This window comes from Arachis hypogaea, chromosome 12 (assembly GCF_003086295.3).
Source record: "Arachis hypogaea cultivar Tifrunner chromosome 12, arahy.Tifrunner.gnm2.J5K5, whole genome shotgun sequence".
NCBI lineage: Eukaryota > Viridiplantae > Streptophyta > Magnoliopsida > Fabales > Fabaceae > Arachis > Arachis hypogaea.
In genome coordinates this window covers 106,681,370-106,698,624 of record NC_092047.1, presented here as the reverse complement: position 1 = coordinate 106,698,624, position 17,255 = coordinate 106,681,370, and the positions used below count along the sequence as shown (strand labels likewise).

General features: G+C 33.5%; 1 protein-coding gene across 1 annotated transcript; it reads right to left on the bottom strand.

Annotated features, from left to right (window-relative positions):
* Positions 1–10,426: 10,426 nt before the first annotated feature.
* Positions 10,427–15,028, bottom strand: LOC112728086 (patellin-6). Its single transcript, XM_025778072.3, has 5 exons — positions 14,134–15,028; positions 13,608–13,918; positions 13,279–13,403; positions 11,622–11,763; positions 10,427–10,911 (listed from the first exon to the last, which is right to left on the bottom strand). Exons 1-5 carry the CDS (start codon positions 14,624–14,626, stop codon positions 10,648–10,650), a joined length of 1,335 nt encoding a protein of 444 aa, XP_025633857.1. The 5' UTR covers positions 14,627–15,028; the 3' UTR covers positions 10,427–10,647.
* Between the last annotated feature and the right edge of the window lie 2,227 nt (positions 15,029–17,255).

The window sequence follows — 17,255 nt, the reverse complement described above, 5'->3', positions numbered from 1 at the left end:
TTCAAATGTTTTTATTAATTTTCTTTAAAACTAAACAAATTCATTTATCAACATTTTCAAAATTCAATGCTGGTTTGAATAAGATGCCAACATGATACATTGTTGTACTAGTAAACTACTATAATCAATGCAGTCCATGATGAGAAGACAACTTATACAGAACCTTTGCAGAATCACATATACAATTATTAATTAACTAATTAATTAATTAATTAATACATGACAAGACCCAATTTTGGGTTTTTAAGAACCGGCTACTTTAACACTTGGTTCTAAGCGAAGAAGGCTTTCTTGTTGGAATTTCTAGTTTCCTTAATCCTAAGATTACCTATATTAATTATTAACAAAGAAAGTTATTGAGAGTATAGGAGCCTAATTGAATTTGTGAACATGATTAAAAGTAATTAGATTTTTTTTATCTTTCTCAACAAATTTTTTTTATATTCTTAATAGAACGAATCGTAATTCCTCTAATAAAAAAAAGAGTGCAGAGGCAGATTTGATGATATTAGAGACCAAAATTTTAAAATTTAAATGTAATCTCATTAAATTCTAAAATTTAAATAAAATAATATTTTTTATTTTATTTTTATTTAATTCTAAATAAAAAATAATAATAATTTATTTAATTTAATATTTATGATAATAAATAAAATTATTATTATATAAATCATTTAATATAAAACAGTTTAATTTATAATTATAATTAATATATATATTATCTATAAATAAATTAAAAAATAATCCTTTCCTAACATCACCATCTTTCTGAAATTCACAAAAATCTCACCATAACATTGCCCTTTATATTATGTTTCAGAATTAGTTGTAAAGTACGCTATATATTAACCCTATTAACACCAACTGAAATTAAGTAATATTACATTCAGCGATCTTTAATTTGTCATAGTTAAACTACCTTAAAATGTGATGAATGTTATTATGCCTGGGGAATTTTATCAGGTTGAATATATATATATATAAAATAACAAATAATGAATAAGAAGAAGTTTTAAGAAGTTAGAATATAAGAATAATATTATATAATATATTTTCCCTGATCAAAATGTATAATATTTTGACTAATTTAGTCCAATTAGACTAAAATCCCATGCATAGGAGATCCATAGATCTCTCTTAGCAAAAATTATTATTATTATTATTATTATTATTATTATTATTATTATTATTATTAATAACTCAAGAAAAGCTAATATACTTCCCACATTATTGAATATATATAATTACTAGGATAAATCACATATATAAAAAAATAATTTTCTAATACTACACAAATTTTTTACATCAACTTTAGGTTAAATCTAATTTAGGAGATTTGTGTAATATTAGAAGGAGATTATTTTATGTGACTTGTCAATAAATATATTATCTATTACGAAAATTATTGTTGTGTTATTTTCGATTATAAAAAAATAGTGTGTTTTAATTTAGTATGGAGGTAATCCTAAATCGAATGATAGATTTTGTATTTAAAAATTTTAAAACATTAAAGTTCACATCTTAGATGGTAGATTTTGTATTACTTCACAAATTGGAAAGTAAATTTTGCGTTTTAAAAATTAAAAAAAAAGTTAAACTTCACAAATAAGAAAATCAAATTTATGATGTTCATATGAAAAAAAATACACTAAATTTTATACATTATTAAAAAGCACTACTATCAATCCAATATCAAAATTAAAAACTCGAAGAGACGAGAAGGAAAGAGAATCAGAATTTAAAATTGCATAAAGAAAAAGGGCAAAGGCCCCTACCTAATAAGTGGGTTCAGGTTAACCTAACCAAACCCAGCAGCAACATAGACATCACTTTCAAAACATAAGAGCAGCTCCAATGGGTGGTCCTCATTGCACTTTTTCCTGACACATGGTGGAATTTACCGTTGGAGAAGGAGAGAGATGAGTTCTTTCACGGAGGCCAAGGCAGAAGAGTCCCTCTGAGCAGGGACTCAAACATAACCAATGGTAACTTGCCACATGGCAAGTTACTTTTTAAATAAATACATATAAAATTATAATTAAATAAATAATTATATTAAATAATTAAATTATAATAAATAATTATATTAAATAATTAAATAAAATTAAATTTAATAATAATTATAATAGTTAATTAAATTAAATAATTATAATTTTATTTAATTAATAGTTTATATTAATTATTTATTTAATTAATAATTTATATTAATTATTTATATAATAATCAATATTAAATATTATTTATATTTATATTATTATATTAAATTAGCCGTTGTAAAACTAGCCGTTGTAAAATTAGTTGTTGCAAAACTAGCTGTTATTATGTTACCGTTATTATTAATAAATTAATATTTTGTTACTCTATATATACCACTTAGATACACTTCTATTCTCACATTATCTACTACTCTTCTTTATCTTCTTCCAAGTTTACGAAATTAAAGTTCTGCTACTATTATTTTTTGTTCGAAAAAATGGATCTAAACCAACTCAACTCTTTCTTCAATTACTTACAAAACTTTCCTCAAATTCCAAATATCCGAATTATCTATTGTGTATTATTGTTATATATGAATTTATTTAATATTAATATTTTTTAATAGTGAATTATTTTTAAATTTAAATATTTAAATTACATTATTAAAAAAAATTAATTACATTAATTACAAGTATTTTAATTAATTAATTAAGTGGGACCACAACAGAGACTAAAGTCAGTTCCTCCTAATGGAGAAGAGAGAGATGCTTTGAGTTCCTATTTACTGTTTATGATGCAAAAACTGATGTGGAGTTACTTTTTATGACAGGTGGGCCATAAACAGGAATTGGGATGAGTTCCCTACTGGAGATGGTCTAAAGGAAAAGGTCATGGTGTGGTTTGTAAGAGGTTTCACTATTATATTTATACAATCCAATTATAACTCTTTCAACACGTTACTTCATTATTTTACTACCCGCTATCCCCTTTTCCCGCTTCTTACTTTTGAACTCTCATTCATCAATCACTAGTTCACTACTACCCTTTTGGTCCATGTTTTGATACCAAATATATTTAGAATTTTTTATTTAAATTAAATAAATATATAAATTATGAAAATACATAAAATGTGAGATTTTTACAAAATATATACTCTTACACATCTCGAATGCTGAAGAGTAAGTTGAAAATTGAACATATTTCGACGTTTGAGATCTTGTGCTGTGACCGGACGACGTCGAGACATATCCTAGGTGCATCCGAGATATGTGTTGTTATGGAGATCGGAGACTGAGCACCTGAGATATATGGTAACTGAGAAAAGGGTCTTAGTACCCGAGATATATACAATTCACCTGATGGGGTCTCAGCATCCGAGATATAGTCAAGGGCGTAATTTGGGTCTCAACACCCGGGGTATGCGTATAATGGTTTAAATGTCTCTGCATCCAAGATATATTAGAGAATAACTCTATTTATAGACCCATCCCTCAACCATCTCCTCACAATTCATAAATCAATCTTTTATTCCTCCTCTTTCCATTATATTCTGATGGAGAATACTCAATTCTTTTTTGTTATAGTTTATCCCAATGTGATAGTAAACACGGAAATAAAGGAGTGATTTTTGAGTCTGATAAGACTGTCATGTTACGCACCAACCGGGTTGATACTCTACATGCGCTAAAGACGGTCATGCTAAGCAATATGGGGTGAATAGGTACCAAGGAGGTTGGGCAGGTTGCATATAGATTTCTGCACGCACTTCTAAATGGTGGATTTACTAACAGATTATTTTGAATTGATGGGAATCAGCATGTGAGAGTAATGTTCGACGTACCTGCACGGCTAATGCCACAAGTTGTGATGGAGTTGTATGTTGTCGTCCGTGACGTGGTTGTTAGTGGTGGGTCGTCTCCTTCGAGTCCTGAAGTTGTCCCGCTGGAGGCCACACCCAACCTCATGATAGTGCCGACGAATACGACAGTGAGGGAGATTCAACTTATGTTGCCGGGTCCAGGTCGTCTAGCGATATTGCTTCTGCTAATGAGTATGTGCCGGAGACTCCCACCGGCGGTATTGGTCGGTTTCTCCTACCTCCCCCTTTGGCCATTTCTCGATTGTCAGAAGTTCCTAGTCATTATCAACTTTGAATTTGGACGCAATGCAGCCAGATGATCTTTTGAATGCCGATGAAGGGGAGGATTACAATACAAATGGTGGAGTGAAATTCTGAGTTGGCCATAGGTTCAGGAACTGCAATGCAATTCTAATGGCAGTGAAGAATTACAGTATTTGACGGAATGCGGAGTACAGAGTTTTGGGGTCGAATAGGCTTAAATACCACTGTCGTTGCAAGTAATTCACCAACGGTTGTCCATGGAGTAGTCTTCGTGTGACACTACGTCGAAACTTGAACTACTGGTATATTTTACGATTTATTTTGGATGAACTAAAATCTATTACGTTAATTTTGTGTTATACTGAATGTTGACATCCACGAGTAATTTGTAGGAAGATGCATAGGTTCGGTGAAGCACATGCCTGTTATTGTATCTGTTTTTCTTTAGTCGTGTTGCTTTCGTATCAAGTTAAAGCATTAACGTAAAAAGCATAACTCATGATCGTAATACTGCATAATATATAGTCATACATGAAATATTCGATAACCTAACATATAATGATATAATATATAAAGTCAGATAATGTATAGAACATAAGAATATCTATCCAAACCATATACTAATGCCGTCTGCCTACAAGGTCCAAATGGTGTCCAGTCCCACATCCACGAGGACGAGTCACTCTCGGAGGACAGGCTGGCCGAGGATGAACACTTGGGTGGCTCACAGTAGGGGGTCCGCTGTGGTAGTGGTGGTGGAGGAACTACTCCATGTATAGGTGGCGGCGGAGGAGGTGGTAGCCAAATCGATCCCAACAGAAGTGGGTGTGATGGTAATGGTGGAGTTTGATAATACGATGATGGTGCAGATCCATACTGATGGTGGGGTGGTGGTGGAGTTTAGTAATACAATGATGGTGTTGATCCATGCTAAACAGCTACTCCGCTCGATGAGTCTGGTATGTCGGTATGGTCTTTCCGCTACTGATAACGACTTGCAAACTCATCCATCGCATCCCCAGTCGACCAAAAATCTAGAACATGTCATCGAGGTTTATTTCAACATCAAAGCCAATGTCAAATTGGGTCTGGTTCCAGGTGGTGTCATCATCCGGGTGGTGAGCAGTGCTGGAGCTACCTCGGATAAGGATCCTGGCCATGTTTTCCTCATGCCCAAAGGACAGTATCAGAAGAAATCTTTGCATGTGCAGCGGCCGTCTGATCCTCTGGTATATCCTCCTATCGTACATACTCATGATCCTCGTCTGACAACTGCTCATCTCCGTCAACCCGCTAAGGATCTCTGCCATCCTGTCTAACGCATTGATCACGTACCTTCCATGCCGGTCTTCAGACATCATCTCAGGAACGCCTCCTCCCGTCATCTTCGATCTGGGGCATCCTGTGGTAATTGTAACTCATTTATCTGATCCGGAGCCGCAGGAAGGATATCAGCCGATGGTGCTGCTGCTCTGGGATTAGCAAGAACCTCCTCCCCTGACAAAAATCTAACTCTACATGCCTGCTACCACTAGGTGAGGTACTCCTGTGTCAGACAAAAGTAAGGATGGCCATCGATCATAACCAAGTATTGTAGCTGGTAACGGCCCCTGAACAAACTGTACCACTCACGGTGCACGTCTAGCCACTAGGAGTCATCTCCTCTCGTCGTCTTGAAAAGATACTCGTCGACGTTAATCGGATCGCTGGCCTGTGCTGCTATCCCCTGAGCTGCTTCTTCATTCTGTCAACGTGATGAAACTCTACAAAGTGAAAACAGACATGAGGAACCACAAAACTCCGTGTATAAGTCTTTGCGTCACTCATAATCCAGTCAGGCGAAATTTGATGTAGTAGGAGATCCTCGTATGGTGTACATAAAAAGTGTTCACACAGTGTTAAAGTACCATAATTAGGAATGACCTACCAATGCATGAAATAATATAGAAACCAAAAAAGGTTGTACCTGGTCAAATGTGAGGCCATCGATGTAACGATGTAGAGTTTGGATCCTGCTATCATGACGATCTCTACTTTGTTGCCCTAGTCCTGCCAACCTACGCATGTGTACATACCTAGTACTGCCATCATTATTTACAATATGTGCATACCTAGTTGCAAGTGGGAACCTGACGACGTCATATCCTGCTGGACTAAAACACGGGAACCTATGATAGATCCAAGAGACAAGAAGTGGCATGCAACCTGCAATGTCAGTCACATCACACACTGCCACGGTACATAGTGAGTGGTACGTATGACAGAGCAGTGCAAATCCCCACGACAACTGGCTGTAACGATGGAAATCCTCCAGCAGCGGCAGCCATCTCAAAGGGACAAGTGTAGCAGACTTGTCCGTGAACAGAAACTCCCCAATAAGTAGCACCGGGAGTACTAGCGGAGTGTATTCGGAGCTATCCCAGCTGGAATGTGTGAAATTCTGTCCCTCAGCCAGGTCATCCTCACCCCGAAAACTTGCTTTCCTCCCTCTGGCTGTAGTGGCGGCCTGGCGCTAAGTAAATCCTCAACCCACTCCCACGTGGGTTGTCCATGCCATCGCTGAAAGTCTGTGGTATAACTCCCAATCGGCTCTCCATCAATGCGCAGACCAATGTGGTAGGCAACTTCTTGGAGCGCAATGCTGACTTCACTCCATGGAAGGTAGAACGTGTGGGTCTCGAGCCTCCACCACTCGACAAATGCAGAGATAAAAAAAATTGTCAAACATAAAATTTCTCAACTCTACTACATGTCTAAATCCCACCTCCCTAATATAAGGCAATAGGATATCCAGCGAGGAGAAATCCAGGGTCACACGGCGTGGCAACAGTAATCGTGGTCTCTGGAATATCCATAACATTTACTCTTGCATATTAATCTCGTCTAAACCATTAATTGTGTTGAACTATTACTAAAAATTCTAAACCAAGTAGATAAACATCGATAATAAATGCAACAGATACAGTACGGATATAATTTGTATTGCTAATATTCATAGAACTTACTAAAGACAAGACTATCAAGCAATATATAAAAAATTAAATCATTTATGTTGCACTATTCTAACCTGACTGTCATATTTGGGCATGACTTCAATTAATTACCTATTAATTTCACCAATTAATAGTTATCTATTTTATTTATTTAACTTAAGTTACAATTATTTATCTATTTTAGTATTTTATTTATACAACTTAAGTTACAATTAGTTACAATCAATTATACAAAATATCAAACCATACTATACCTGATGAATATATATATATATATATATATATATATATATATATATATATATATATATATATATATATATATATATATATATATATATATATATATATATAAATTGTCTAAATTTGTCTAGTCACTAAGTCCTGCCACATTAACTAAGTTACTAAAGTCTGAACATCTAAACTAATTATTCACTAAAAATAAAACAAGGAAAAATTACTAACCTCAAAATCTAAAACTCCAGCCACGTGCCAAGTAGCATTCAATCTATTAATGTCTCCATCGCGGACATTTTCTCGGGGGCCATATTTACTTAAGGAACTCGAACTCAGGCGTTTAGAAACTAATAAAATTCTTAAAAACTATTCAAATGCACAACAATCTCAGCTGCTGTGACCTTATATATACACCCGAGCATATCTCGAATGCTAAGACCCAAATTAAGCAAATCGTACATATCTCGGATACTAAGACCCCTTTCTCAGTTGCCACATATCTCGAGTGTTCAATTCAGGATCTCCAAACAACACATACCTCATGTGCACTCAGGATATGTTTCGGCGTCGCCAGTCATAGCATGGAGTCTCAGACACTGAGATATGTTCAATTTTTAACCTATCCCTCAGCATTTAAGATGTGTAAGAGTACGCATTTTTATAAAGGGTTATGCTAGGTAACTACTGACTTTTTCGAACAACATGAACAACGGGTCTAAAAATTGGTCCAATTCAAGTAAAACATACTACCTTCTAAATTACTCACATAAATCTTAATATTAGAATAACCATCCGCACACCTAGTAGATTGAACATCCGAACACCTAGTGAATTAAACATCCGATATATCTATTATTTATATTGTTTAATACTTTTATTATCTACCTATACTTTTTCTTTTATAAATACCTCACATTTTATGTATTTCCGTAATTTATATATTTATTAATTTAAAGTAATCTTAAAATTGGTTATATACATTAAAATAGTTTTTAAAATATTAATTATATTCTCGAAATCGATAAAAGTGCACCGTATTAATTTCTATCAGTGGGTCATTTGATAAAAACGGTTGAAAAACTAACGTAATTCCCTTTTACTAATATCTGAGATCATATTCATGCAATTGAAATTTTAAAAATTATTTTAGTAGATTATTTTGGAATTTAACTTATATATAAAAGACTCATTTTATATACATTATTTTACATTACTTATGATGAATTCTTGAATGAGCATAAATTTATCATACTTATTTTCTTCGAATATTATGGATTTTTTTTTTTAATGCGAACAATGTAATTTAACCATAGGATATCATATAGTCACCAAAAAAAAAAAAAAAAAACATAGGATATCATATATATCAACTATCATGTAAATATCTCTACTAAAAACATGAGCTAAACAAAGTTGCTTCAGAAATTTTAGTTTTACTAGTGTTTATGGTAATTTTTTTGTCGTATATGTCTAAAACGATAAATATAGTGGCTGAAAATTGACAAAAAAAAAAGTTTTATTCGAGTGTGCTTTTTCAATAATCAATACTCCTAATAAAATTTTACTTTATTAATCAAGATGGTGCTAATTTATTTTAGTTTGTTGTTATTTTTACGAGAAAATGGCTAAATTTGTCTTAAAATATCAATCATGATTTGAATTAATTTTTAAAAAATTTTTTAATTAAATTTATTCTTAAAATATTTGAAGTTAATCATGTTAGTCCTTTTGTCATTTTTTTATTGACGGCATCAACATTTGCTAATGTGACATATTAGATGACATCACAACACACATTAAATAGTCTTAATTGACTATTAATATAATAAATTTATGAAATTAAATCAAATCAAAACATTGATGAGAGACTTTGAGACATTAGAATCTCTCAATTTGGATTAATTTGATCTAACTTTATAAATTTATTATGTTAGTAGTCAATTAAAACTATTAGGTGCATGTTATGGTGTCACTTAACGTGCCACATCAGCAAATTCAGACGCCGTTAGATACAAAAGTGACAAAAGAACTACTGTAACTAATTTAAAATATTTGAAGGACAAATATTTCACCATTTATCTTATTTTTTTTTCTACCCAAAAAAATTTACTAAACCATTTTGAATGATTTTCTGTCATCTCAAGTCTCAACTATAAAGTGATTAATAATTTACGCTTATTATTCTTTTTCATGTGAGAGAGAGATGTGTATAACAGAATGGTGTGAGAAGAGAAGTGTTTTACATTGTTATGAATTACACAAATCGATGCCTCCAATTTCTTTGTACTGTTTTGTTTTTTTAAACAAACAATCACAAATCGGACGGTCCGATTTGTGGTTTAAAAAATAAAAAAAAATTAATATTAAAATCGGACCATCCGATTTTTATTTTTAAAAATAAAAAAATTTTAATGTTAAAATTGGACCCTCCAATTTTTATTTTCAAAAATAAAAAAAATTTAAAAATACAAATCAGATCCTCCGATTTGATCATCACATTTTTCATACACAAAAAACTCGCATGATCCGAGTTCTTCACACTCAAATTGAGCAAAAGCTGTCCCATACATTAGTATAGCACCTAAGAAACCCATAACCATGCACATCACAAACAAAATTTCCATAACAAAAAAAATGAGCCAATAATTTATGTTGACCAAATAATAGAAAGCAAAAGCATGCATCAACTAGGTACAAATCAAAATGAATATCCATCTCAATGATACATAAGTCTTGTCAATATTTATCTTACTCAATTTTCCTTTTCATTTATGGTAACACATCTCAAGTGATGTTCCTTTAACCAATCAAGCCAACACACAAACATTACTTGGAATCATAAAAAGTTAAAAACATAGATTGTTCATTCACCAACCATTTCTTCTATTAGATTGTATAATAGTAATACACAATGGCCAAAAGCAACAAAAAGTATTGCCAATTTTCTTCTCTATCCTGGATTCACACCATTAACCAATTCCAATTCAAAATCCCCCCCCCCCCATGTGCCCCTCCCCCCCACAAAAGGACATATTAGTAAATCCCACGAACAAAACGTCACAAACACAAGGACAAACAAAAACAGTAACATGGTCTGTTATATAAGCAACCTTAATTGCTTTTCTTCTATACCAAGCAATAATAATACACTAACCATTTTTCACCCATCCTTTTTTACATTGCATTAGTACATTACCATTAATAACTCTAAGTAGGGCTTTAACGAGTTCATAAGCATAAAATTAGACCATCCAAAAAACCAAGAAAAGAGGAAAAACATCATAGAAAGTCCTAAAATCTAAATTGAGGTTGTTATTATTACACGGTACTACTGGATTTCCGGACGACGTAGCGATACGCCGCGACCTTTTTCCTCCTCGAGGAAGTGTTATCAACAGAGAGTACCATTTTGCCTGGTTCCTTTGATGTGTATGAGTTGTGAATTGCTTCCTCTGAGGCCATAACTTTTCTTGGCTTCTCAACAGCTATGGTGTAGCTTCCTTCAGCATTTGGTACGAACTCAGCACTATATTCTAAGTCCCAACCACCAACCACTATGTCCCATGTGATGGTTGCACCAGCCTATTCAAAATCCAGCAACATAAAAAAAAAAAAAAAAAACAAAGAAAACATCATTATCACAACATAAAAAACAGGACAAAATTCAACCAAGAGAGACAACACATAAAATTTTGCGATAGCAAAAAACTTTAGACATATTTTGCGACGGACCAAATTGAACTTAGTGTATCATGCATTAGGATAATCCATTAATGTAGATTTAAATCATGAGAGTAGCATCTATCATTATTAAAATCTTATACGTTGTGTATGCAGCAACCCATTAGTCAACGACACACCATTAAATGAAAATTAGATCTGTGACAAATTAGTCCTTAGCCTCCCAAACTAGAGGATACCGTAAGAAGCCAAAATAAATCTTTACACCTTTAGCATTGTCCCAAAACATAAAGCTTATTATTATTATGCTTAATGCTTGGTTCAAGCTTTAAATTGGAAACAAAGGCTGATGATTCCTCTTTTATATGTGATGTTTAAAAAGATTCTTACTACAAAATTTCACCTTTGAACATTGTGTAAAATTTTGAATTAGGAGAACTTTTGATTTGAAAATTTTGGAGCACATGACAACAATCAATTGAAAAAAAAATATATTTTTTATGTGGAAAAAGAAACCACTTGCATGACAAAAGTAGCAATCAATCATCATCACAATATGCATAGGGAAGAGTTTTTTAGTGAAAAAAAAAAAGGAGGGTTATTATTGTCACCTCAATTCCTTCTATTTGTATGTTCACTTTCTCTCCACCTTTAACAGTGAAGTCTGAAGCAGGTTTTGGGGGACCATTCTGCAAATCACTGGGCCTATTCAGCCCTCCATACTGAACAGGAATATCCTCGGGCCTTATGAATCTGACCATAAAAAACAAACTCCTTTCAGAAGCCAAACCCAAAATGGATATATAGATAGGAAAGTGGGAATTTTAATTTCTATTATAGGACTAGCCAAGACAAAATAAAAAAAATGAGGTAAAAAAAAATGAAATAACCCATTTTGGTCTCTTAAATTCATTAAAATATGATCATGTATGAACATGTCTGTGACATTATTCTTAAATTAAATTTAGAAATAGTATGTACTATTAATTATTAATATCTAAAAATTATATAAGATGTTTACATAATTAGAAAAGAGGTTAAAAATATTTTTTAAAAATATATGAAAAATTAAAACTATAATATATTTTTTTTAATATATTCAGTATGCCCTATATATCTAACAAAAATCTAAAATTAACATATTAATAATTAAAGAGCGTTCACAACAATTAACTATTAGGTAGCGTTTGGTGGAGAGACAGAGACGAAAAAACTGAGACTGAGAGATATAGACTAAGCTAGTGTTTGGTGGAGAGGCAGAGACGAAAAGACTAACACTGAGAGATAGAGATTAAAATAAATCTTAGTATTCTGTTTGGTAAAAAGTGGGAGACAAAAATTGAAACAAGAATGAAATTCTAATTTAATTTGTACAAAGAGTAAAACTGAAATTAATTAATTGAAATGAAGGTATTTTAGGTATAAAAATATTATTAAAGTTTCAGTCTTCATCTCTAAAAATTTTAGCCGCCTGTGTTCCCACTTTTTGGAGGTACTGAAATTTTGGGAACAGAGACAGAAATTTTAGTACCAGTCTCTGAACCAACAAACATGACACTGAGTCTTAATCTCCCAGTCTCTGTCTCAGTACCTCAAAACAAACGTAGACAGAATTTGAAACAAGAATGAAACTCTAATTTAATTTGCACAAAGAGTAAAATTGAAATTTTAATTAAAATGAGAGTATTTTAGGTATAAAATATTATTAAAGTTTCAACCTCCATCTCTAAAAATTTTAGTCTCTTGTGTTCCCACTTTTTGGAGGTACTGAAATACTGAATTTTGGAAACAGAGATAGAAATTTTAGTACCTATCTCTGAACCAACAAATATGATACTAAATCTTAGTCTCTCAGTTTCTGTCTCCATACCTCAAAACAAATGCTACCTTATGGATAACAACGAACTTATTTGTCATTTTAAAAAGACAATGACCAAATTGACTAAAACAAAATTCCAGGGTCAAAATGGACATTACATCGATATAGAGGACAAACAACTCGAACAATAGAAGGCATTAATTAGTTAATTAAGAGTTTAATTAAGGCAACTAAAAAATATTTTTTTTAGTGATGTGACAATATATTGAAATTAAATTAATTAATAAAATCCAAATCAATGACTAGGAATCCGTGATACTTTTGAATTATTTTAATACAGAATTTTAAACAAAAAAAAAGAGAGGAAAAAGGGAAAATAAAAATAAAAAAATATTCTAGAACAATGGATATGTGAATCTGCACATTAATTAATCCAAATTAGAACTCACTTGTAGAGCGTCTCAGCAGCATTTCCTTCCTTAGAGATCACAAACTTGCTCTTGGTTCTTTGAGTCAGAAACGGGCTGAACATTGAATACAACATGCTGAAGTACCATGGCACATTGATGAAAATCTGAATCACCCCACAAAAAAAAAAAGGTTGAAAAATTTGTCACATGTAAGATATGAGTACATTGAGAGAACTCAACTAGAAAACAAACCAACTCAAGAAAAGTTCCCTCTTTTCCCCCTAATAAAACAAACAAAATCTAAATCCCTAACTAGACCCATCAAAATGATTCCTTTTTTTTTTAATAATTATTGGAAAAGATTGTACCTTGCGAGCCACCATCTCTGGGTAATTGTCTTGGAAGAGGGAGAGGATGTGGTTAGAAGCAACCCTAAGCTCCCTTTTGGGCATGTCCTTAAGGTCAGTGACCTGAATAAGGGAATTGACCCCACCAGCCTTGAAATGTAGGAGCTTGATGCCCCTCTCAAGGACCTGAACCCTCCATCTAAGGAACTTCTTCAGCTTCTCTTCATCACCAAAGATCCTCTCATACATTTCCTTATCCCTAAAAACACCATATGCATTGTAACACACTGGATGCCCTTCTTTGTCATACCCTTGCATATATGCTATCACACCTATTTTTTTGCACAAACACCAAATATAATAATAAGTGATAATTTTATAAATAAATTGGTAATGAGGCATTTTTTTTTAAATATCCAAAAAGTAACAAAACTAAATATTCTAGTAACACTTAATTCAATGCATGAATTTCTACTTTTAGATCTTTAAAAAAAGTTTTTAAGAAGAGTAAAAAAGATGACAAATTTGAAATGCTTATTTATAAGACCTTCAAGCTCCTTGAATCCCAAATCCTCATCAACAATGGTTTCAGCACCAAAGTCCTTCCTCCATTGCAAGCACTTAAGGAGCATGGTGAGTGCATCAGCAACCCTAAAATCCCTTGCTCTAAGGAACTTCAAGAGTATGACGTCAGCACGATCATCACCACCAAGGAGTGGAATCCCCCACATAACAGCACCATCATTTTCACCATTCTTACTGTCAATAGAAGCTTTGAGCTTTTCCTTGAGTTCTTGAAGTGCCTTTCTCTCTGAGGGTCTGAGGAGAGAGACGAAGTAGTTGTCTTCTTTGAAGGAAGGAGTGCGGAGTGTTGCTGCCTCCATGAGAGTGGTGACGAAGCTCTTCTTGTAAGGCTTTGGAGAGAGAGTGTTGGTGGTGATGTTAGAGTCTGGGGTGTTCTGAAAGGAGGGTGTGTTTGGGGCACTTGAATCCATCATCAAGGTTCGATTTTGAGAGAGACCCAGATGGAATCTCTGCATGAAAATGGAGAATGCAACTGGGTTTGAGCCTTTGAGGCCTTAGAAGAAAATGGGGCGGTGATTCCGTGATCCAATGCTTGTAAAAAGCAGAACTTTCTTCAGAGAGAGAAAAAGAGACGAGGGAAGAAGAAGAAGAGAAGGGAGAAGCGAGATGTGAGTTTTGGAAGTGGGAGAGGAAAATGACAAAGACAAAGGTTGTTGTTGCTGTTGTTATTGTTGTATGGGGAAGGAAGCAGAGAAAGAAAGAGTTTGAATGTGAATGAGAGAGTGAGTGAGAGCACGCGCTGTGTGTTTCAATCATTCCACTGCATTGCGTTTTCTTTTCTGCAGAGTTTCAAAAAGTTGAGTTGTGTTGGCCTGAATGCCCTGGTTAGAATATCTAAATTAAGCACTGTTTAACTTTAGCAAAGTACTATCATAAATATTTAATAAATAAACTATTATTTCTCCCTATAAAGATAACAAACGCCGATAAATTTATCTATGATTAAACAAAATTATTATTTCAACTTATGAAAAATAGATTCTTATTAATAAAATTACCTAAATTCTAAAAATTATTTAAAATTTTTAAAATATACTATAATATAACATAACTTTAATTTCTCTTTTTTACTCCACACCATCATTTTCTCAATCCTAAACTCCACCACCACTATTCTCTTTCAAGAACTTCAATAAAAATAGAATCTCACCTTCCTTAACAATAATTTTGTTCCTATCGTTATTATTTGCAAGCGAAGCAAATTCATTAGTAGCTTCTACCCTATCGTTCAATTGACCTATTTGAACACTAGAAATAAAAGACCATGCCTAAGACAGAATGGGTTGTTACTGGCGATTGGAGGAAGCGAAAAGACAATGTTACTACTGCCACTAGCAGTCGCGGCAGAGGTGTCAGTGTCAAGGATGGAGAGGAGCCAACGCATGTCACCGATGGAGGCTTCGAGATAGGAGAGAACTTTGCGAAAGTCTGCGGCAAAAACGATGGTGATAACACGACGGAGGATGGAGCGGCGCTTGTACTTGCGAACGAGGGAGAAAGCGCGGTCAAGGTTCTTGGAGGCTTCAGCGGCGACGCAGCAGACGGGGCACTCGTAGAGAGGGGGCCACCTGGGGAGGAGGCGGCGGAGGTGGTGAAGCGGACGACGGGTGGTGTGGAGTAAAAAGTGATTTGGGTGGTGGTGAGGAAGGATTTGGGTCGTAGTGAGGTTTGGGATTGGAGGAGTAGTAGTGTGGAGTAAAAAAGAGAAGTTAGAGTTAGGTTATATTAGAGGGTATTTTGGAAATTTCAAATAATTTTTTAGGGTTCGAATAATTTTGTTAGTAAAAGTCCATCATTTATGAGTACAAATGATAATTTTGTTTATTCGTGGGTAGATTTGTCAGCATTTTAAATTTTTATGGGTAGAAATGATAGTTTACTCAATATTTAACCAAGTTGAATTGGTCGAGTAATCAGTTGACTTGTCCATTTAAGAAAGTGTCAGGTGTTTAAATTTTATTTTGTGCATGCAGCAACCCATTGTTAAGGATAAATCCTTAATATATTCCACAACATTGGACATCTCACGCATCTCAAATATGTCATTTTACTTATCAAAATAAGTGACTGACGTTTCTGCAATGTGTTAATTTGCTTAAAATCTTTGGGTCATTGATCCAGAAAATACGTGTCACGTACTAATTCGAGCCTAATATTAACCCTGTTCTTGGTGAATAACTCATTTAATCTATAAAAGATTTCCTTAATAAGTATTATCACAGAAGATTATGCGCTCCTTTCAACGCCGAAAAGATGCACTTAACTAAGTTCGTGATTATATGGCCCAATGGATATCCACCATTGTATGCCAAAAGCATGTTGTGAGTGGGGGATCTCATCCAGCAACTGAGTATAAACCTCGCCTTCGATCACATAATCGTTGGTAATTAATGTTGTATTTACGCATTGTTTTGGAATAACTTTGCAAAAAAAAAAAAAAGTAGACCGCAATTATATATTAATTGTAGAGTTGATCATTATCATCACATAATGCTTACAATCTTATATTACTCATGTTATTTACTTATGTTGATCACAAACTATTGCAAGAACGGTGTCTTCAACCTCGTCAAGAAGTTGAATGCTATGTTTCTGATGCAAAATATGTAGATAGCTTTCGCAGGTTCTCATGCCACATTACTACGAGTTATGATGGACCTGATATAGTCATGTCGATAAGATATAAGACCCATGTCATCCCTCGTCATCAAATGTATTTGCAAAGAGAAAAAAGTATCATGTATCAGAAGTCTTACCCTCAACAATAGCAAAGGCAATAGACATAATATTCTAGTTGTTATCGTGTAAAACGACAACCAATAGAGTTCCTATATATTTTTCATACAAGTGTGTGTCATTTATCGGTACAATCGATTTGTTGTATCTGAATGCTATAACGTAATGGTAAAAACTCCAAAAAAAATTCGATATAATATTTGGATTTCTAGAGCCAACTCATTCCGTGGTAGGTAGATATCATTTCAAATATCACAGTTGTTGATAGCTCTTTTTTATACATTGTTTCAATTCATATCGACAACGCTTTATAAGAGGCTTTTCAACTATCAAAAAATTTATCAACCG

Excerpts from the sequence above, each read along its gene's own strand:
- LOC112728086 (XM_025778072.3), bottom strand. The coding sequence starts at position 14,626 with ATGCAGAGATTCCATCTGGGTCTCTCTCAAAATCGAACCTTGATGATG. Across the intron at positions 13,404-13,607 it reads CAGAGATGGTGGCTCGCAAG|ATTTTCATCAATGTGCCATG; the intron begins GTACAATCTTTT and ends GGGGTGATTCAG. Across the intron at positions 10,912-11,621 it reads TACAAATAGAAGGAATTGAG|GCTGGTGCAACCATCACATG; the intron begins GTGACAATAATA and ends GATTTTGAATAG.